Source organism: Elaeis guineensis, chromosome 2 (genome assembly GCF_000442705.2).
Source record: "Elaeis guineensis isolate ETL-2024a chromosome 2, EG11, whole genome shotgun sequence".
NCBI lineage: Eukaryota > Viridiplantae > Streptophyta > Magnoliopsida > Arecales > Arecaceae > Elaeis > Elaeis guineensis.
The window spans coordinates 12,781,090-12,804,133 of NC_025994.2; the positions used below are offsets into that span (position 1 = coordinate 12,781,090).

Consider the following 23,044-nt stretch of genomic DNA (forward strand, 5'->3'; position numbering starts at 1 on the left):
TATCAACTTGACTCAACCATAGGGGTGACAAAAATTGATCCGACCCACTTATCCAACCCGTATTCGATCCATCTTAAACAAGTTTGGCTTTGTATAAAATGGGTTCGGATCGTAAACGGATTGACCTATTTAACTTGTTTAATAATCGAATCTAGTTCAGATTTCATATAACTGATCTGTTTAACTTATTCAATAAATGGGTTTTGTCAGATCGGGTCAGCTTGTAATATAAACCCATTTAACTCGTGATAATTAGAGACCTTTAACTCTTTAAGGGCTTTAGGGGTTCGATCAGTGAGTCTTTGTCGGTTTTGCTATTCGCCACTTTGGTCCTCCTTCTCGCGATGCTCTAGGGTTTCCCATCCTATCTCGTTCTCGACACCCCTCTCGGTCGAGGATCCCATCTGTTCTCCCACCATCTTCCCCCCGCCACCGTCGATAGTAGGTGGCTATTGTCACAGGGCAATTTTCAGCTTCCAAAATTGCTTCCGTGATGGTGCTAACTTTCTTAGCCAGCCAACACCCCAAGGTATGAGACAGAAGTGTTTACAGGGAAAAACCCCCAATCTTTTCTTACTTTTCTTCTCAAAAGTACAAAGGACACACCTGCCTCATGCAAGAGGTCTCTCACCCTCTCACCTTGGTGTACAAAGCACTCAAAACCCTCCCAGGTTACACAAAATGCTCTCTCACAGCCTATGGAAACACCCTTCCTTGGCTGATTTTTCCTCTCTCGGCTGCCTCCCTCAGCCTTGGCCGACAGGCCTATATATCATCTCTGGCCGTGGGCCACTTGCCCACTTTCCTGGCAGTGCACGCCCACTCCCTGGTAGCGCACCCACTTTGCTGGGTAGTTGGCCGAACCGCCCAACCACCAGCAACTGCGAGTCCCAGTCAGCCACGCCCCGAAATTGCAAGGAACCGCCAGCAACAGCAGCTTGGCGTGCGCGCGTGCCGACCGCGCACACCTCCGACTTGCGTGTGCACGCCTTCACTTTCTGCGCGCGCACGTCTCCTGCGCACGTCACCCGCACCGTGCCACAGCTGGACTCCGCTATTTCCATACGCACTCCTCCGCTTTCTGTGTGCATGGCTCCTGCGCACGTGCCCCCGCACTGAGCTGTGCCCTGCCCAAGCAATCACATCCGCGCCCGCAAGCAGTGCCGCGCCTGCATCCATGCAGTACCGCGCCTGTGCCCGAGCTGTGCCACGCCCATGCCCGAATCGTGCTGCACCCATACCCGCAGACAGAGCTGAGTCCTTCTGGCCAAACCCAGGCCGAGGTGCGCCTAGCCTGCGCGCCCGTGCCGCGCATCATCGCCATGTCGCATGCTCCTTCGGTGTGCCATCCCGAAGATGTGCGCCCTCCCTGCGCACAATGCTGTGCCGAGCCCCCCCCGCGCAGTAAGGCATGGCACAGTGCCGTCTGCACCCGTGCCAAGCCCGTGTCCAAGGCTTTAGCCCTGTGACAAACCTCCCCCACTTGATGAAGCCAACGTTCTTGTTGGCTGGGAAGCTAAAAACTCATGTACCTATTGCTCGAATTGCCAGAGGGAAGTCTCCTTCTCCCAGCTGGTCTCATTGTCTGGAACTCCGCTCCACTTCACCAAGTACTCCACCCTCCTGTTCTTCTTGCTTTGCCCCAAGACCCGGCGATCAAGTATTTTCTCCACCTTGCGTGTGTACTCCGTTCTGACTGTCGGAGGGGCACGCTTCATCTGTCGCCGTGAAGGCACTCCTTCACCACCGTCTTGGTAAAATGGCTTCAAGAAGCTCACATGGAAAGTCGGATGGATCTTCAATCTGGCAGGCAGCTGTAACCGGTATGCCACTGCACCAACCTTCTTGACGATCTCAAATGGCCCGTCGTACTTGGGAACTAGACCCCGATGCACCATCTTGCTACTGATTTTCTTCCAAATCTAGGGAGTCAGCTTCAGCAATACCTGATCCCCAACCTGGAACTCCCGACCACGCCTTCCTCGATCCGCATATTTCTTCATTCGTCGAGCTGCCTTGTGAAGACTGTCTTGCGCTGCTTCGAAAAGCTCATGCTTCGATCGCGCATATCGGTAGGCTACTGGGCACCTACCCTGTGATCTGCTCCTGACAACTTCATGAGGAGTTAAGGGCTGATGCCCCATTGCTAACTCAAAAGGACTCATACCTGTGGCCGAAGACTTGTGCAGGTTGTAGCAAAACTACGCCGAGTCCATCAATTCCAACCAATTCTTTTGGTTGGCTGTGACAAAGTGCCGCAGATACTCCTCAAGTAGGCCGTTGACCCTCTCTGTCTGGCCATCCGTTTGAGGATGATTGGCGGTGGAAAACTTTAGATTGGTCCCCATCAAGCTGAAGAGTGCCATCCAAAATTGCCCTGTGAAGCGCGCATCATGGTCGCTCACAATGTCCTCTGGCAAGCTGAAGTACTTGACCACCTGTTTGTAGAAGAGCTCTACAGCTACCTCTGCTGAGCATGCTTTTGGGGCTGGGATGAACACCCCATATTTGGAGAATCGGTCCACCACAACCATGACCAATGCCATTCCATCCACCAAAGGAAAACCGTTGATGAAGTCCATGCTGACTGACACCCACGGCTTCTCTGGAACGGGCAGTGGCTGAAGCAATCCTGCTGCACGCCGCCTCTCCACCTTGTCTTGTTGGCACACAAGACATGTCTTGACATATGCCTCGACATCCTGCTTCATGCGCGGCCAATAATAACTGCGCTCCACCAAAGCCAGCATCCGTTCGTGACCCGGATGACCAGCCCACTTGCTGTCGTGGCATTCCTTCAAGATTTCCTCCCGTAATCCTGCACCAAGAGGGACATATAATCTGTTACCTCTAGAGTGCAGCAGATCTGATTCCAGCCAATAATGCCGCACCAAGCCATCCCGGACTTGCTGTACCAAGCGTTGATATTCTGGATCAGATGGCGCTTGCTCCTTGACTCGCTGCAGTAGATCTCCCTGGATCTGCACCATTGCTGCAGCAGTCACCTCTTCGGTTTGGCGCCGACTCAATGCATCGGCCACCTGGTTTTGCCTACCAGGCCGATGCTCCCAAGCAAAGTCATACTCCGCCAGCAGCTCTTGCCAGCGCGCCTGCCTGGCAGAAAGTTTGCGCTGCATCTGGAAGAAAGTGTTGGCGACATTATCGGTCTTCACGATGAAGTGGCTGCCCAGCAGGTACACTCGCCATACCCGCAAGCAATGGACAACTGCCAGCATTTCCTTCTCGTGTGCAGAGTATCTTTCTTCAGCTTCTTTGAGTTTTCTGCTCTCAAAGGCCACTAGATGTCCATCTTGGATTAGCACTCCTCCTAGTGCTCGGTCACTTGCATCCGTGACTACTTCGAAGGGCTTCTCGAAGTTAGGCAGCAACAAAACTGGTTCGGACGCCATAGCCTTCTTCACTTTGTCAAAGGCTTCTTGGCATGCATGCGTCCATGCCCAAGGCCTATCCTTCTTCAACAGATCTGTCAAAGGGGTTGTCTTCTTGGCATATCCCTGCACAAATCTGCGATAATAGTTAGCCAAACCAAGGAAGGACCTTAGTTCGGTTGCCTTGGTAGGTGCCGGCCACTCCACAACCGCACGCACCTTGGCCTCATCCATGCGCACTTGACCATGTCCAATCTTGTGCCCAAGGAAGCTTATCTCTTGCTTGGCAAACTCGCACTTCTCACGTTTGACATAGAGTTGGTGCTGTCTCAACCGTGAAAGTGCCTTCTCCAAGTGAATCAAATGATCCTCCAATGACTCACTGTAAATGACAATATTGTCAAGATAAACGACCACAAACTCATCAAGGTAGTCATAAAAAATCTCATTCATAAGGTTGCAGAAAGTGGCTGGCGCATTCGTCAGCCCGAAGGGCATTACAAGGAACTCAAAAGCTCCATAACGAGTTACACAGGTGGTCTTCCCTTCATCTCCTTCCGCGATGCGAACCTGCCAATATCCGGAGCGCAGATCCAGCTTGGTGAAGAATGTTGCCTTGGCCAATCTGTCAAAGAGGTCAGCCGCAAGGGGGATTGGGTACTTATTCTTCACTGTTACCTTGTTCAGGGCCCTATAATCTATGCACATGCGCAGCGAACCGTCCTTCTTCCTTTGAAACAGCACCGGGGCTCCATAAGGTACTTTGGAAGGCTGGATCATGCCGGCATTCAGCAGCTCAGTCAATTGCTTGTGCAGCTCCCCCAGCTCCAAGGGACTCATGCGATAGGGCGCTTGGGCTGGTGCCTTCACTCCCGGCACCAACTCAATCTTGTGGTCAGTTGTTCTCCTTGGTGGAAGTTCCTTTGGCAGTTCGGCTGGCATGAGGTCCGCATACTTCTGCAGCAGGTCAGCCACTTCATTGGGAACTTCCGCCATGACTCCTTCCTTCATTTCCACCAAGGCCACCAGGAAGGTAGCTTCACCTCGTCTCAGCCCATGCTTTACCTGCAAGGCTGACAACATCGCACCAGATGTTCCTCCATTCTTTGCTGGAGGGTTAGCCACACTTGAGATGAAGCAAGGGTATTCTTCGTGCAACAACATGAGCCCACCCAGATGCGGCAGCAAAGCTGCCTTTGCTTGCACAAAGAACTCAAGACCCAGGATGATATCAAAATCATCCAATGTAACAATGGTGAAACCGAGGATACCAGTCCAAGACCCAAGGGATACCTGGACGCCAGCAGCTATCCCAGCAATATCACGAGCCGCAGAGTTCACAGCTTTGATCTTGCTACTGCTCTTGGTCACCTTCAGCCCGAGCACACACGCAGTTCGCTCGGTCATGAAGTTGTGTGTTGCGCCTGTGTCCGCCATGGCCAACATCTCCTTTCCGCCCAGCCTGACCTTCATGTACATCAGGCCGGATGGTATGCTCCTCTCCGCTCGCATGGCGTTGATGAGTTGGAGTGGATTGACGCTTGAGGGGCTGGCTTCATCACCTCGGCCACCCTCCTCTACCACGGCATTGAGTCTTTCCTTCTTCGGGCAGTCCTTTACCCTGTGCGGTCCACTACATATGAAACAACCAGAGAAAGTACTGGTTTTACCTTTCTCTTGTGCGCTAGCCTTGCCAATGCTTTGGCCATTCTCTCGGCCTTTGGATTTCTTCTGGGCAGCTGGCTTCCTGCCTTTGGACTTGGGCTTGCTAGTCCCTTCTGTACCCTCTACAGGCCGACTGATGCGAAAATCAACCAAGCCATCCGCTGCAGCCATGGCCGAGGGCAAGTCTTTCACGCCTTGCCTCCGGAGTTCCATCTGCGCCCACGGTTGCAAGCCGGACAGGAAATTAAATAGCCTGTCCTCGTCCGACATGTTGCGGATGTCCAGCATCAACGAGCTGAATTCTTTGACATAGCCCCTCACCGAGCCCACATGTCGCAGCTTTTTCAAGGATTCCCGCGCCAACCATGAAGTATTGCAGGGTAGGAACTGGTCCTTCAGTTCTTTCTTAAGGGTCTCCCAAGCCTCGATCCTCGGTCTGCCCGCACTAGCATCATCGTCTAACCTGATGCGCCACCATAACTTTGCATCTTTGGTTAGATACATGCTAGTAAGAGTTACCTTCTCTTTATCAGGGACTCTTGCAGCGATGAAGTACTGTTCCATGTCCCATAGAAAATTCTCGATGGCCTTAGCATCGCGCTCCCCCTCGAAGGCCTTTGGCTCCGACACCTTCATTGAGCGGGATGGTTCTACAGCAATGGCACCCGGGCTGCAGAATGCTGTCTTGAGCACTCCCATTTCGCTCTCTGCAATGCTAACACGAGAGACTAGAACGGCACTTACTTCTTCAAACCGAGATTGAAGTGCGCTCAGCTTTTCCTCGAGCTCATCCAATTTGGATATCACCGGGCGTTCCAACTCCTCTGGGACTTCACCGAGTACCTGCTCGATGATTGTTACCCGCTCTCGAACAGCATCCAAACCGGATCCACCAGCCATTGTTCAGGCAACCTGCTCTGATACCAACTGTCACGGGGCAATTTTTAGCTTCCAAAATTGCTTCCGTGATGGCGCTAACTCCCTTAGCCAGCCAACACCCCAAGGTATGAGACACAAGTGTTATAGAGAAAAACCCCAAACCTTTTCTTACTTTTCTTCTCAAAAGTACAAAGGACACACCTGCCTCATCCAAGAGGTCTCTCACCCTCTCACCTTGGTGTACAAAGCACTCAAAACCCTCCCAGGTTACACAGAATGCTCTCTCACAGCCTATGAAAACACCCTTCCTTGGCTGATTTTCCCTCTCTTGGCTACCTCCCTCAGCCTTGGCCGACAGGCCTATATATCATCTCTGGCCGTGGGCCACTCGCCCACTTTCCTGGCAGCGCGTGCCCACTCCCTGGTAGCGCGCCCACTTTGCTGGGTAGTTGGCCGAACCGCCCAACCACCAGCAACTGCGAGTCCCAGTCAGCCACGCCCCGAAATTGCAAGGAACCGCCAGCAACCGCAGCCTGGCGTGCGCGCGTGCCGATCGCGCGCACCTCCGACTTGCACGCACATGCCTCTGCTTTCTACATGCGCACGTCTCCTGCGCACGTCGCCCGTGCCGTGCCGCAGCTGGACTCCACTATTTTCGCACGCACTCCTCCGCTTTCTGCGCGCATGGCTCCTGCGCACGTGCCCCCGCGCTGAGCTGTGCCCTGCCCCAGCAATCACATCCGTGCCTGCAAGCAGTGTCGCGCCTGCATCCATGCAGTGCCGCGCCTGTGCCCGAGCTGTGCCACGCCCATGCCCGAGTTGTGCTACGCCCATGCCCGCAGACAGAGCCGAGTCCTTCTGGCCGAACCCAGGCCGAGGTGCGCCTAGCCTGCGCGCCCGTGCCACGCATCATCGCCATGTCGCGCGCTCCTTCGGTGTGCCGTCCCGAAGATGTGCGCCCTCCCTGTGCACAATGTTGCGCCGAGCCCCCCCCCCCGCACAGCAAGGCATGGCACGGTGCCGTCTGCGCCCGTGCCAAGCCCGTGTCCAAGGCTTCAGCCCTGTGACAGCTATCCACTACCAACTCCTCTCCATTTGCGGTCGTATTGGCTAGTATCATCCTCGCACCTCCTGTCGCCTTCACCACCTCCCCCTTCTCCAGGTGTAGGGTTTTAAGGATATTTTTCTCTCTGTTTCACTTTCAAATGAAAGCATCTTGTTCCGATTTTCATTCGGATCTACGTTTTATCTCACAAATATGGTGTTTTTATCCAATTTTTTGACTATTTTCTTGAGGTTTTATTCAATAAATTATTTTCTACTTAAGAATCTCATATTTTTATGATTTTTGATGGGCTTTTTGAGGTTTTGTTCAATAAATGCGTGGATGTGAATGGCACTGCTGATTTCCTAATGTCTTGAGAACTTTGCCATATTAAATCTGATGAGGTTGGTTGTAGCTTCGTTGATGATAAGTTTGAAGTTATTTTTTAATCTTGGTTACTAAATCTGTTGGTTTTTTAAAACTACTGTGATTGATTTAGTTTTTTTGGTTGAAACGGACAGATCTGGTCAGTGGCCATAGGCGGATGCTTTCACCTCCTCCGGTGCTAGTTGCTTTGATAGCTCTAATTGCCATAGCTTTAAAAATTTAATTATTTATTATTTTGTATTCTTTTGATTTTTATTTTTTATGCAGAATGTCAAAATGTGCAGTATGGCCTATGTGTAGAGATTTGTTTTAAGGTTTATGCAAGGAGGTTATGATGATTTTGAAATGTCTTTTTGCTGATTCAAAAAAGTAATAATTTTGGACGGCCTTTTTCTATAGGCAATTGTTGTTGTTTTGATTTAATTATAGATGAAATACTAAATCTGAACCTCCTCTTTCTATTTCTTTCTTTGATGTTTAAACTGTTTTTAATTTTTTTATGGTTAATATAAATTTTCATTATATGATATAGATGGATAAAGAGCATATCGTCAATTTAGATCTGAAAAGTGATGATGATGGTGCCAATGAATCGGCACATGTATGTTCAAATACAGCTACAATTGGTGATTCCAATGATAAACGTAAAAGATGATGTTATATCCTATTTGAATCTTCTGTATGTGCTACTGTTGTATCTTCTTCTTTTTTTTTTATTGAGTAGGTTTTCCTCTCATGCTTTATATTATTTAGAGTGATCATATGTTAAACAGTGGCAGCATTTGTTCTCCTTCAAGGATAATGTGTTTTCAGTTTGAAATGATATATTTTGTCTTACATTAATATGCTAGCTGTTTGTGATGTTTGTCTTATTTAAAAACTGGTTAAACGGGTTGGGTCGGATTGGTTAAATAGGTTGTTCATCTACTAAATAGGTTAAACGATAAATAAATTAAACAGGTTGAGTTAGATTGGTTAAACAGATTAACTATTTAATAAAGAGGTTAAATAGATCGGGTCGGATGATCTGCCTATTAAATAGATCACATTCAGGTTTGAAAATCTGATCCGTTTAATAAACAGGTCAGATTTAATTTTGATATTTTCTGATTCGATCAGCATCTGATTCGATCCATTTATAATCCGATCCGATCTGATTGTCACTCCTGCTCAACCATCTACGCCGCCCGTTGGACGGTAAATCTTTCGGTCCTGCATAAAGTTTTTTTACACGAGTTGATATGTGACCTGGGGTGGACCTCATCATCGATCAGCCACATATTCACCGTCCATTAGAGTAAATCCAGTGGAAGCTTATCACAGAGATTAGTAAAGCCTAGCCGTCGGATCGATGTTCTCGGTATAAGTATTTCCGTTTCCGGGGATCGGGATTCGGAGGAGATGATGTTCGGCAGGAGAGGGTTTCTTTCTCTGCCCATGGTGGTGGGCGCCGTCGTGTGAGTTCTTGCCATCTCTTTCTTCTCTTCGGTGTGATTTCCTTTTTTTTTTTTTTAACAGTATGTGTAACGCTTGGTATCGCTTGTTTCGATGATTTAAGAGTCATGTCAGTTATAATTTCGTTTGAGTATTACGGAAATTTCAGGAAAGATCGTTCTTTTACTGCTAATTTTTCCAATCGAGTCTTAGAGAAACACACGTTGGAGACCCGAGAATTTGGGGCAGGTTGGGGTATTTCTTTAGAAGTCGGTTTCCTGGACTCTCTATGGACATAGAGGATTATTTCGATTCATATTTTCTCTCAAATGTAGGAGTTTATATTGTCGATAAAATCAGTGATGTAGTTTATATTTTGCTTAGTCATTTTAATTTTGGATGCATGCAATTGGATGTGAACCTGCAGAACGAAAATCCAACCAAGAGCTAGTCCAAGATCTTGTCGAGTTATTTTTTTGAAAAGTCTTCTTCAGCTTAAATTGGAAAAGAAGCAAGCTTGGTTATGTTGGATGATATAAAAGGACAGGAATGAACCTATCTTTCATGGTAAGCATCACAGGGGAGAACGGCTTAGCTTATGTTATCTGTAATGTAGGCTGAGTGAGGTTTTCATGTCAATGTTCTTTCAGGGGGAAGTGCAATTATTTTGGGAAAAGAGAGAATGGCCAACCTTGGATTGTTTGGAGAAAACCAGCACTAGTTTACAATGATCAGATAAGTGACGCACTGGCAAAGGAGCTGGTTTGGAAAATTTTTTGAGAGATGAGGCAGCAAGTTGGATATGAGCTCATCCAAATTGTTTTCAGACTGCAGAGAACCTGAAGGTGGAATTATTGGTTATAAAAGAAAGTCTTGACCTGGCCTTATAGGATTATGCTGCATGAGTTTGGGCTGATTCATACTGTTTGACAATGTTAATATCATTACTGGAAGAGCTGCCTGATGAATGGATGATAAATGGATAATGTATTTTTGCTTAAGGAGGCCTGTTCGTTAAGTACTCAACGTGAAGACCTCTATGTGCCATTTGTACAAAGAGAGGCCAACAAGCTGCCAGTTGATTTGGGAGATAGGTTTGGAATCATAAGCAATTAAGGACTACTAAGCAACTTGATGAACACCATTGACTACAGGACTTTTAATTATATCCTTATGTTGATCTTCACATGTTGTTTTAGAGAAGTCTGTTTCTTTTTCATTTTGATAAATTTTCAAGTCAAGTTATGTCAAATGTCGATATGCTTGAGTCAGCCATGAAAATCTGATAATGAGAAACAATTATCATTCTTGTCATGATTAATATCAATTGGTTCATGCTGAGATAAGAGTACTACTTTTTGCTTTGAAGAATGTGTAAAATAGCATAATTTGACATACATAGTTGTCTGTTTGTCCACAGTGGTTGATTTGCTAGTTGTGCCAACAATGTAGCAGCAAGAACTATGCAGCAATAAATAAACCATATAATTGTATATAATATCTTATGTAACATAAAATCCTTGCTGTAGATGTAGGCAAGTTCAATTTGGAAACCATGTTTCAAATAATCAGCTCAACTCCACATGCAATGTTTGATTATGTTATTGCTAAGCAGTGAAGGTTTTATCCAACTTCTTGAAGGATATAGGCTCCACAAATTTGCCTTGCATTGTCTAGCTTCCTGGGGATTTTTGATCGATCTTCTTCTGTATCTTCATTTTGTTTAGCATCTCATGTGTGTATATGGTGTGTATGTGTGTATGTATATTTATATATATCCTTTTTGAGATAATTTTTCTTTCGTTATTCAAGATACCTCAATAATAAGGTAGTGATAGTCATTTCATATTTAAATGTAAAGCGCTGTTCATATGGACACCTTGTAAATCAATTCTTCTGACAGTTTGTGTCTATGTAACTATTTTGTGTCTCCAAGAGCTTCCTTGAAGTTGCAGATTGTATTCTTTAGACTTGAACTCTAACATTCATACAAATCCAATGAAGTTGTTCCAGGGAACCATAAAGAAAGCAGATGCCATATTAAGTAGGGAAATTTTCATTGGTGAAGCTAATAAGTCTAGGAGCTTTTTGGATGCCATTCTTGCTTTGAGAGTAAACTACAAACAGTTAATGTTAGTGACATACTTTGCATCTAATCACCTACCGCAGAGTCACCTGATCTCTCATTCTTTGCCTTTAGACTCACTCTACACCTATTCTGCCATCCCATTTTGGAAGTTTGATCCTGCTATTGTTTGATGTTCTTATTTATGTTGATGTTTATGTAAGGAGACAAATAGCTATAATCACCAAATCAGCTTGTTAGTCCACAAAGGACGCAGAAAATTATATGATGAAGAAGGTGGGGGGTGGGACTATAGGAGAGACGTAATGGAAGCTAAAACAAATAGATCAAAGTTGTGCTCTCCCTGACCCCAGTTGGTTCTTCACATTCAGTGTTCATATGTTTCTTCTTTTGTCTTCAGTTTTCGAAGTTCTGGGCATTTGTTTGATCAAAGTTCACATTCCTTCTATGAGACAACTTTTTTGTAGTGGGCAGTAAAGTTTAAAAGCTTTCCTAGGGTTATAATAGTCCATTAGTACATGCCTTGTGTCTTTATGTTCCCACATTTCCTCACTTCCGAATGTATATGCATAAAATATCTGAACTGTGTACATGAAGATGGCAACTGACAGGTTCTCAATTTTCTTTCTCCTTGGGGGTTCCTCCTTGTCATACTTTTGTAGGATACCTATTCAACATGTAAACTGCATAACCAACAGCCTCCACTGTATAAATCTCCTTGAGCCCTTTTTCTATTTGCAAAATTTTCAGCATTTTAGAAGTTCTTTGGTTCCTCTGTTTAGGTCCATCACTCCCTTAAAGTGAGTAACTAGCTATAGTTTCATGATTGATGTTGTAGCTATGTTTATAAACTCTCGGAATTGCCTACATCCATCAAATTTTAAGACCATGTTGTGATCAACGTTGATTTTAGCAAATAATATTTATAATTGAAATATGTTAATGCTTTATCTAAACTTGCCTGCTATATTTGTTTGTAAGTATGAATCATGAAATGTTTGCAATTCCTGGAAGCAACCATTTAATGGACATAGGCCTATGGGAAAAATTTGGATGGGACCCAAAGCTCTGATCAATCTTCTATGAAGGGAGATCTCTTTGTTGCAATCCAGGTGTACAAAAGCTACAAAATTGTTATGGATGATTAATAGAAAGATGACACGTCCCACTGAGAAAGACCTTCCACATCAAACTTTGGATGACCAAAACAGAGATTCCACAAACATGATTTAATGTAAAGCTTGATTTTAGGACAATGACAAAACATAGGAACCACCCTTCAAAGACAACATGCATGGCCGTGAGTGAGCAATCTAATTGTTTCCTCTCCTACATTAATTTTACATTCTTGAGATGCAAAGCATAGCTCTTCTCTTGAAAATGAACACTTGGTAGATTGCATCCTGATCATGTCAGATATGAAAGCTCATCATGCTAACCTCCACATTATAGAATTTTGCCCTTTCTGTTTGTTGAGAAGCTTACATGGTCCTTGACTACAGTTATGTAAATTAAATTCTTATTAGTTCCAGCAATAATATCTTCCCTCACATATGATGATGGCAAGTAGATCTTAAGTAGCACATTGTATCATGTTCATCATGCTATAATTAGTAGCATGGGAGCACTCTCACACTTGTTTTCAACAATGTTAACATTATTTGTTTATCTCCTGATTTGTTTTGGACAACTGTATCACTAGTGAGTATGAGTGTTGCAATAATTTGGAATAACTCACTCCTCTTCATGGGTTTCTGATTTCTCAATGTGCACTTATGTGAGCTTGTATATATATGCAGTTGTATACATGCCTTTTTGTTTATGTATCTGGATGTGTATCTACATATAATATTTGTGTTTGAATATTTATGCACCTAGTTGCATGCATCCCTTGTTTCTCTTCCACCTCCATTATTGTCATCATATGGGGCACCCACAATGTGCTATTGAAGGTACAGCTATTTGTTTGGGAGATCATTGTTGCCCTTTATATTTTATTATTTGTTAAATAGATTTTCTTACATCGAATAGTCCATGCCAGACCATATATCATGGTTTCTAATAGGATCATCTGGATCAGCCATTTGTTTTGCGTTGATAGTTTCCTGTTTATAGTAGAAATATTTTATCAATAAATTCTGATTTTGCAATTAAATAAGTCACTTGCTGGTATGAGAGATCTTGTAGCATAAGGTGCACCAAGCAAATTCCTTGTTCCAAGCCAAGGAAAATGTTATATGGTTTGTGAAAGAATGGCAGGTTGGGAATCATCTTCAAACTTCAACATATGGAACTGGATCAAATCACAAAAATTTGGGAAAGTATTATGTCCTTTGAGTTAGATGAGACTGGCAAGGGAATCAGCTATGAGAGCATGAAAAGTGGCCTTTTTGCAGTCTTTGCTCTGAGATCATCATGACATGTTTTGCATAAACAATGGTAATGATTAGTGAAATTACACTCTTGCATTTAAGGCTAATAGTTTTCTGGCTGCTCATATAAGTAAAAAATGTGTTCAAGGAAAGAGTACGAATGGAGCAAAAGTTCATCTTTTTCATGGAAATTTGTTATCTTAGCCCTTCCAAGTGCTTTATTGATAATCAAATGTGGCTTAGCGGATTCACAATATCATTCTTAATGAGCCTTCAGTTTGCAAAGGATATTTGTGATTTGCATTCTAGATGCTTAATGTGGGTATCTAATTCAAGTTATTTTGACACAATGAAGATCAAGAATATGAGTACTAAGCATAGTGGTCTATCAGCTGCACCATACAAAATTGGTAAGGTGCTGGTACCAGTAAGGTAGCAGTACTAGTATGGCCCTTCGTATAGGTCCATATTGACGCAGGGTATATCACCTCATTTTTATCGTACCAACATGTGTACCATACATCAGTACTGTGTCGTCCATGTGCATGTAACGTATTGATGCTAGGACTATCCCTTGATTTAGATTATAAGGTTGATCCAAGGAATCTGTCCTTGACACATGACAGCACGGATCACAAGGTGCAACTTGGGTTGAGCTTAACCTAAACTTGCCCACCCAACTCACTCATTATGTCAGGTTTATTTATTTATTTATTTTTTAAAAAATTCGGTTTAGGCTTGGGCTCAAAAATCCCAACCTAACCTTGGTTGGGTTGTGTTCGGGTTGACCTATAACCCATCCCGAACTCAATCTGGACATGACGAAACCCACTTCAACTCAACTCAACCCTTTAATTAATGAGGTTTACCATTTCTGCCCGTGCATTGAGGCCTCTGTAAAGCCTTTCACTCCATCCTGCTGCGGAAGATGTGGACTTGTGGGTCCAGCCTTCAACATATGCTCTAATGGCATTTTCTCTGTGAGGTCACATATTTCTTCTGTGAAAATTATAATTTGTCATCAAAAATGGCAAAATCAATCATTTTTTTCTGTCTCAAAGGTCATCAAATCTCTAAGTAGGGTTGAGCATGGGTCGGCTTCGGTCAAGTTGAGAGAAAAATTTTATCTGAAATTCAATTGGATTGAAAAAAATTCAACCCGCTACCAACTGTTTATCATGTATAAACTATTTGAAATCGAAGTGAATGGTTTGTAGCGGGTTCGGATGGGTTGTGACGGTTTGGACTTCAATGTTGACCCAATATTGATTTCAAGTCCAATGTTGGCCTACTTAAGTTTATTTATTTTTTTTTTGATTAATTTAATACAAAAAGGATCTAAATCTTATAAGTTATAAATTTTGGGCTTATTTTGAACCTATATAAAATAAAATAAAAAAATAAAAGATTTACTCATCTGAAAGTAATTACATCTGAAAGTTTTTATTTTAGAATTATCTCAAATTGATGTGCTTCCATCAATAATTCAATATTAATATTTTCATGAATCCAAATAGGTGACACGGTGTTTTTTAGAATGAAGTATTGAAGTCTAAACGATGCCATCCCAAAATGAAAGTGAGTTTGTGAAATACTACATCGGTTTGATTCGGTTTCATACGGTTTAAAAGTGTATAAACTGAATCCGACCGTAAATAACTGATTTTTTACGAACCCCAATTCGATTCCACCCGATTTATGTCTTTCAACCGATTGAAATCGATGTTTATTGGGTCGGATTGGGTGGGTTTCTTCAGATTTTAGTTATTTGCTCAGCCCTATCTCTAAGATAGCCAGGATTAGGGTGGATGGAAGCACAGCTTGATTTTATGGACATTTATGTAATTAATGTTGGATAAAAATATTTTCTATGAATTTTAACATGTCCTTGCTGTGCATTCAAGTTACCATATGAGAGAGCCAAGTGTCTGGTTCTGGATTTATTTTATACGTGTTAAAACTTCTGAATGATGTGGAGTTGTCCGTGTATTTTCTTTGATGTGGCTGCAAATATGCATGAAATCACAAATAGCTTATGCATAATTCTAGGTTGTTGTTTAATTCTTTTAATTAAGAAGAATGACTATCCCATTCTCGTTTCATAAAAATGATGAAAGGAGTACCCATGTCAAACACTCAGGAAAACACCTCCCATAATGGGTACAATAATTAGGAAATAACCCTATTCATGTGATTTTTTTTTTTTTTTTTTGTGTATGCATGTTTATCTTAAAGCATGGACTCATTTTTTTGATATATCCTTCTCATTCTTTTGGAATCATTGGATATCAGTCTCCAAATAAATTACTAATCTGTGCAGGATAGGCGTGGTTTCTGGGAAATTTATATTTGGTCCTCCGCTTGAGGAGTACTGGACAAAGAAGCTGCAGGAAGAGGCAGCAAAGGAGGGTAAAGAAGACACCAGATAACACCAACCAGAAGGTCTTGATATCCATTTTTTCGCAGGAAGAAAAGGCAGAGACTCTTTTTCTATCTCAGAAACCACTTGTTTTGATTATGCTGTATGGAGGATAGATGCATACCTAGCTTTCCTTCCTCTGCCAGTTCTTTTGTGCTTCAATACATGGTTTGCTCTATCTTGCCTCATGCATAAGATGGAAATCCAGTCTAATTCTGTTCTGTTGGGCTAGTAGTTTTGAGAATCTATCGTTTTGCTGGCCTGTTATTTGAGTTTGCCATGTGGCAAGTAGGGCTGGTTATTGTTCCATTCGACATATCGAATTCAGCTTTCTTTGTTCTTGCTTCCTATCCGAGGAATAATTTTGGCAATGTATAAACTAATTGATATTTTCGGACAAGAAAGCAAATAACTCAGAGGCTATCCGGCCTTTTAGATTCAATTTGTTGTGTGTGGTTTGAGCTCTCTTGATTGGATGAATGAAAAGCAAAAATAATGCAGATTCCTTGCAACTGATTGGTGGCTACTTTGGTAGCCATAAGACATCAGAATGCCCGATTTCTGGTGGAATGTGATCTGGCCTGGATGGCGGTATGATATGGTCTTTAGTTTCACTTTGCTAAAAGAATATACTTTATTTACACTAGATGGAAGGTCAAGCGGTGGCTGGAATTTCACCATTTGAGCTCATTCAATTGCTTTTTACGATAGTCACATGGATCAACATCACCGTCACGATGAAACAGGTTGCCTGCCAAAAAAGTGGCGTTTCGTTGGGCAGCTCGAAAGCTCTGGCTATTCTAAAACGCTCATTTGGTTCGTGAGAAAATTTTTTTTTATTAGTATATTTTTTAAAAAATTGATTCATGAAAATATGAATTTTGAGAAAGTAATTTTGATACGATTGGTTGATTATGAGAATATATTTTAAAATATTTTATATTTGATTGAACATTTACTTCTCTATAAAAATAATATAAAATATATATTATATTAAAAAAAATTTATTATATTTTATTTATAATTTTAAAAATATTTTTAAAAAATAAAAAAAATCTCAATTTTTTTTCATAGAAAAATTAAAGATCCATGTCTCACGTGGATTTTTCTTTCTTATGAAATATGAGAAGTTATTATTATAAAAATATTATTTTTTTATTTTTTTTTTTAAAAACTCCAATCAAACGAGACTGATTCCTTCATTTTTTTATTGATCATACTTTTCTCCTCTTATTTCCATCAATTAAACGTTATCGTGTTTTAATTTCTTGCGACACCATAATAGCTCATTAAAAGTGGCACCTATAATTGCTCTGGCTGTTTAATACAAAATTGGCAAGCTTAACAGCTTGTGATTTATCCTCATGTTTCTTTTAGGTTAATTCTAAATATGTTACTTACATGGCTTGATCTTTTCCTTTCATTCAAGTAGAACACAGCACGCACCAACCCATATGATCCATGCTACCATAATACTGGCCTAATACTGCCACGTGCATGTAATACCATAGTCATATTCAGGTATAATAGACAACATTTCATCTTGCACTATCATACTTTAGTGAACTAGGAGGGTTCTCAAACTTGATATAAACTATTTTAGTTATTACAAATAAGCATAGATAGGATCAAAGAACAAGATCCACTTTATCGGGAAGCCAAGTTGTAAGCTAAAATTTTCGGATGTCAAAATTTGGTCATATAACATCCAATTGAAATGATATTTTTTTTTCTGAATCATATAACTTTTTGAGATCTACAATATGACACCACATCTTTTGAAAAATAGCATCTCATAGTGATCAAGCCTAAATATCATCAATTAAGATTTGAAATAGGCCAGTCAAATTGAGTTTTCTGAGCTAAGACTTTAATCAGGCATATCTTCTAATCCAAAAGGAATCAAGTGAAGCAAAATTGAAATAAAAATCAACATCTATCTCTAAAAAAATTTTAGCTTTTTTGAATTTATCTTTATTAATTGTCTATTTTAAAAAATAAAATTCTATTATAAGCGGGACGAGGAACCTGATCCATACCATACAAATTTTAGATCATCAATAAAAGAAAATGAAACTTAAACCTCATGTTTGCAGCTCTTCCATCTCCTTTTAAATTTCTTTTAAGATATTCGGGTAGAGCAGGTTGAGAAAGTCTTTCCCTTCATCTTATCGGATCGCTTAGACATGCGTTAATGATTTCTGCAAGCATATAGAGTATCATGTGATGAATGCCCACACAAGAGGGAGCCCTAGGTATGGGTAGATGCTCGTGACCTCTCTTTTCTGCTGGTGCTGGCTTTTCAGGGATATGGACTTGAGAAATGTATTGGTAGGTCGGGATTACTAACTAAAGATCTATCGTCTAGAACGAGGTTTGTCCAAATTAGCAGTGCTCCCGAGCTGCAAAAATGGCTTAAAAAACAAATGATCGAGTGAAGTCATGCCAAACCTAAGGCTACAGTAGCGGTTATGTAAATATTACTTCTTAACAGCACATTGTGTGACAGAATGTGACAGCTACCTTCCAGCAGAACGAAATACCCGAAAATTGAGGCTTTAATCTGAAAGGACTCAGAACAACTCCTGGGCAAATATTTCCCATGGCATAGATCTTCCAAAAAACAATCCCAATGGCATAGATCTTCCAAAAAAACCAATCCCAATGCTAGTCCCCTTTTAAAGAACAGCATTTATGGACGCGTTTGCCGTATAAATGGTGGGCTATTGATATAGCGTATGGATACTTCAAGAAGAAAAGCCGAGATCGTATCCAGCATGAACTTGGGCTTGCAGCAACAATTCCCAAATTCTCAGATGTGACCTTCGAGCTAATCTGTTTCCATGTAAGATGTCTTTTCCAACATACAGTGATCAGAATATGGTGTTTGAACAATAATTGATTTCCACAAGAAAATATTTAGATTATAGCAAATCTCACACTTTGCGAGGAAAATATTTCACCTCAAGCATGTTACTCTTCTCAGGTGTTGTTGCTTTCTCATAGATGAAAAGAATTAATAATGTACACTGAAAAGAATGGCTCAGCTAGGTGGGATAGCCGGGCCAGAATAAAAAACAACAATAGAAAAGATATAACTAAGAAAATTTCAGCTAAGGGATATGAACTACTAACATCAAAAAAATAAAGAATGCATAAAACATATGTAAGATCCCTATGAAAAGCTATATAAATATTTGAGAAATCATTATGGCCAAAAGAAACCAAACATTATCCCTTGTGCCATCGTAGACTTTGTATTCTGGCCATTTCAAGAAAACAATGTTCATCTTCAGAAAGATGAATTTATAATTATATTATAAGAAATATGAACATGAAGATGGCCTTGTAACCGACCATAATTTGGAGAAAATATTCTGAACATGGAGAAATTGGATTAAAGTAAACTAACTTGCAAAGGTAATATTTGATGAAATCAATTCACATAAATACTGGACAATGTTAGTTCTCTCTGAAATCATCATAGTGGCGTACTAGTCCGCAGCATTCACACATAGTAACAATAAAGTTCTGCATATCTGGAGAAATTTGAATTCATAGTGTGTGCAATGCTCAATCTACAGTTCCTACAAGGTTGAACCCAGGTCCACCGGTCACAGAAAATATGCTCAATCATCAGTATTCTCACTTAAAAGTTGCGCTGTGTGTCACTGATCCCATTCTGATTGGAGAGACTTGAATCATGGTGGGTAATGATGCCAAAATCACATGATTTATCATCCAAATCATCATCCTCATCCAAGCCTCCTCCCATAAGATACGTGGTCATAAAAGGTTATTCTTCTAATCTAAATCATCCTCCACAATTTACAAGGGTTTGGACATCCATAATTTGTTATCCATATAATCACCATCGACAACGATTATCATTCTTGCCAACCGACATTCATGGTTCATAGTGATAGTAATGTCAGGCCTGCAACCTGCAACAAAATTGATATCCTGACATACCAATACATTCATTATTGAAAAGCATCATTCAATCAAGCATTGACTGGAAAGGTTACACAATCCAAAAGTAGTTCAAGTGAGATAAGTGGATTAACAGATAAATTCACCCTATTTTTAGTTTGAGTTAATGTAACATCCAAAAGAATGGCGATCATTGCAATTACAAATTCAATTAAAGTCACAGTACTTCCATCATACCAGAAAAGCAATGGTGGTATATACATATAATAGATAGAACTTAGAAATACAATTTGACGGTGCTTCAATGGCTAGCAAATGCTATTTATGCAAAATAGATGACTTTGAACATCATGCGGCATTTGGTGCTACAGAAGTTATTGAATGCACAGCAAAAGCATGTACTTTGGAAGAGAAATAGAAGCTTCAGAAGTAAAGCAAAACATGATAGCTAGCAAGCATACCAGACAAATGTATATAGATTGTGGCTTTAATAACTGGGAAAAAGTTGCAGAATCACCTCGTCAACATATTCTCATAATAGAGCACTAAAATCAGTTAGTGCAGGATGTAAGTTTAAAAGTGAGGTGCAATAATGGGAAAGCGCTCAAAAAATAAAATGTTTGTGAGGTGCAATAATAAGAAAGCACTCAAAAAAATAAAATGTTCGTGAGGTGCAATAATGAGAAAGCGCTCAAAAAATTAAGATGTTTCCATCAACAAAGTTGGTGTGAGAGCAAGAACTCTCAAAAGAGATACAAGAAGTGCCCAGGAAGCCAGTATGGGAACATAGAGAGATTCTGAAACAAAGGCTGCACCTGATGTAGAACATTTTGAGTCTTTCACTATAAAGTTACAATGCATAAGCACCTGACTCATTTCTCCATCTCTTATTATTAAAAACGAGTCTTACCTTGAAGAAAAGAAAAAAAAAATTGCTCACTGTACCCAATGAATCAGAATATTTCTATAAACACCGAAAGGCTATCATATTCATCATCCCTTGTCTCAGCCTTCATCACGACTGACTATGGTATACCGTAATTTTGAGATCAGTAGAGGAAACTATTAGCAGAAAAGTTTGCCGCTAAAATTTTTATTATAGGTCTGTCCTATTTATCCAAAGGGAGTCCCTCATGCTATCTAATAGGTACTCATAAGGCAAGTGGAAAAATGACCAAAATGTAGTGTCATGGAAAGAACTCTAGACATTAGTGGTTGCTGGAGTTAAGGTTTATAGACTAAGTCACTAAAATATAGGCACATGGCCACTGTGTTTTAGAGATCATATATCATTAGGTCTTTAGACTCATTGTGGCTTCATTTGTGGGATAAAAACTAGTGACTAACAAACCCATCACTTTGGAAGACATGCTCATGGTTAAGGAGAAAGGTAATGTGGCTAGGCTGACCAACAAGGTGAGATTTAATCAGATTTGCAGGTAATACCAGGTTTTGGTTTGATGAATGCCTTTGATCAGCTTCACAATATTTCATAGGTAGGCCCCCCCATCTTGATGGCTGTTGGCTTTAGTATAAATCTCTATCTGATAGGGTCTATCAACTCCAAAAATAAATAAAAGAGATTCTCACCGCCAGTGCCATTGCCTGGAATGAGTTGTAATTAACTGATCTTTATATTTGAGGCATGGAAATTGCTTCATGCAGTATTTTGTCATTCAGGAGAGAAGGATGCCAATCATCTCTTTCATTCAACAGTTCGTTGTACTCACACGAGGTAACGATAATAAATTGGGTCACTGGAGAAAGTTCCCAAAGCCTGTGGGCTATTCTCCTCAAACTATTAGTGACAGCAACGTTGTTAAAAAGCCTAAGTGGGACCGGTCAATGGACCCCCAGGGGAGGAGAAGCCAATAAGGCTCAAAAAAAAAAAAAATGTGTTGTGCTTATATGTAGCAATTATCCTCTTAAATAGACCCCTATGTCATTATAAGTACTAAAATCCATTTTTCGCATTCAAAGAAGTCATAAAAATGCAAGCCATGCTTATATAGAAAGAGAAGCAGCAGCAGCCTGCTGGCTGCAGGGCAGGGCACCAGCAAAGAGCATCGATTAAGTAGGAACAGAAGGGGATTGCACCAGAAGATTAAGAAACAATGCATTCCACTAGAAGCGGTATCAAGAAAAAAGGAAGAAACAGTGCAATGCCTACCTGGCACAACTGCTGCCCGGGTGACCTGCAGTAAGGAAGCTGAGAGGTGAAACGATAAAATAGATACTTGGCTCAACTGCTGCCTGGGTGGGTTGCTGGAGTAGGGAAACAAAGAAGCAAATCCAAAAGAATGTGCCAACAAGGGGGTGGCAAAGGGAGGGTTTCACAGTTGGGCCAAGGTGGCCCATCAAAATAAGTGGGCCCAGATACCTGCATAGGCTGATGTCTTTAACAAATCTGTGTGATAGTCTCTCTTTGGCCTGTTGAATTGATCGTTAGAGTTGCTTTAGAAGCTGTTGTGGAAGGAAAAGGAGGATAATCTAGACAATGAAACCATGATACTTAAAGCAGCTGATATGTCACAAATCAAAATATGTTAATTACTACTTAATGACTGAAAGATTGTTTCAGGAATTAACTGGGTCACCAAACAAGTACTGAGGCACTTGCTTCATTTCAAAGTTTATATGTATTCAATAATTGGCATGCTGTATCCTAAACTCAAGGTATTTAGTATGTTCCTACGATGATGCATATCAAAAAATTTACTCAAATTCAAAAACAGACTGCCCAAACAAATTTTCATGCAAGCATTGATAGGTAACTCAGAGAATCTTTCAAGGTTACTTAAGGCTAGTGTGCTAGTCTGTGAAGATGGAAGATTTTTGTTTCTTAAAACTGAAGACGATGGTTAAGGTTGTGACAATGTAATTGAAATGGAGACAACAAGACTATTGAATGAATCTAATCTGAAGCACCATACTGCATTAGTGGACTGATAGAGAAGAAAGACGATGGCACCAACAAAGATTAACCAGAAATATAAGAGTGTTGCCCTCGGAAAATGGAAAGAGAAAATTCCAGCATCAAGAGATGCAAATAAGGCAAATCTGCAAAAAGGGACTGACCAGAGAGTTGGACTGAGATTATATTCCCCTCTATCAAAGAGATAATTGAACAGAATTACAAAACAGACCACCACTTAAGAAAGAAAGAAGTTTTTATGGATGCACATCTCTTTTTCATTGTTCTCTTTCTGCATTGCAGGGTAGTCACATAATCTATGGCTTTCACCTAGCAATACAGTAAACATGTAACAAAAATGACAATCAGACAAGGAGAGGAACAATTAATTTGAAATTCATGCTATCTCTTCGCTGGTTCCTACAGATGCACCAGAAACCATAAAGATAACCACATTTATAGCAACATGCATTTCAGATCTGCAAACATGATGTTATCCCACAAGCATTTCAAAAGAGGAC

The 23,044-nt window shown here is 41.3% G+C and overlaps 1 protein-coding gene and 1 long non-coding RNA gene across 2 annotated transcripts; one reads left to right on the top strand and one right to left on the bottom strand.

The window, feature by feature from the left end:
• Positions 1–1,532: 1,532 nt before the first annotated feature.
• Positions 1,533–1,898, bottom strand: LOC140855215 (uncharacterized). Its single transcript, XM_073251091.1, has one exon. The coding sequence runs from the start codon at positions 1,896–1,898 to the stop codon at positions 1,533–1,535; it is 366 nt and encodes a 121-aa protein (XP_073107192.1).
• Positions 1,899–8,685: 6,787 nt separating this feature from the next.
• Positions 8,686–16,118, top strand: LOC105060186 (uncharacterized). The gene is made up of 2 exons (XR_834378.4): positions 8,686–8,822; positions 15,578–16,118. It is a non-coding gene; the product is annotated as an uncharacterized lncRNA (long non-coding RNA).
• Positions 16,119–23,044: the final 6,926 nt, after the last annotated feature.

Bases quoted from the DNA above. Each gene is read 5' to 3' on its own strand.
- LOC140855215 (XM_073251091.1), bottom strand. From the start codon at position 1,898: ATGGTGCATCGGGGTCTAGTTCCCAAGTACGACGGGCCATTTGAGATC.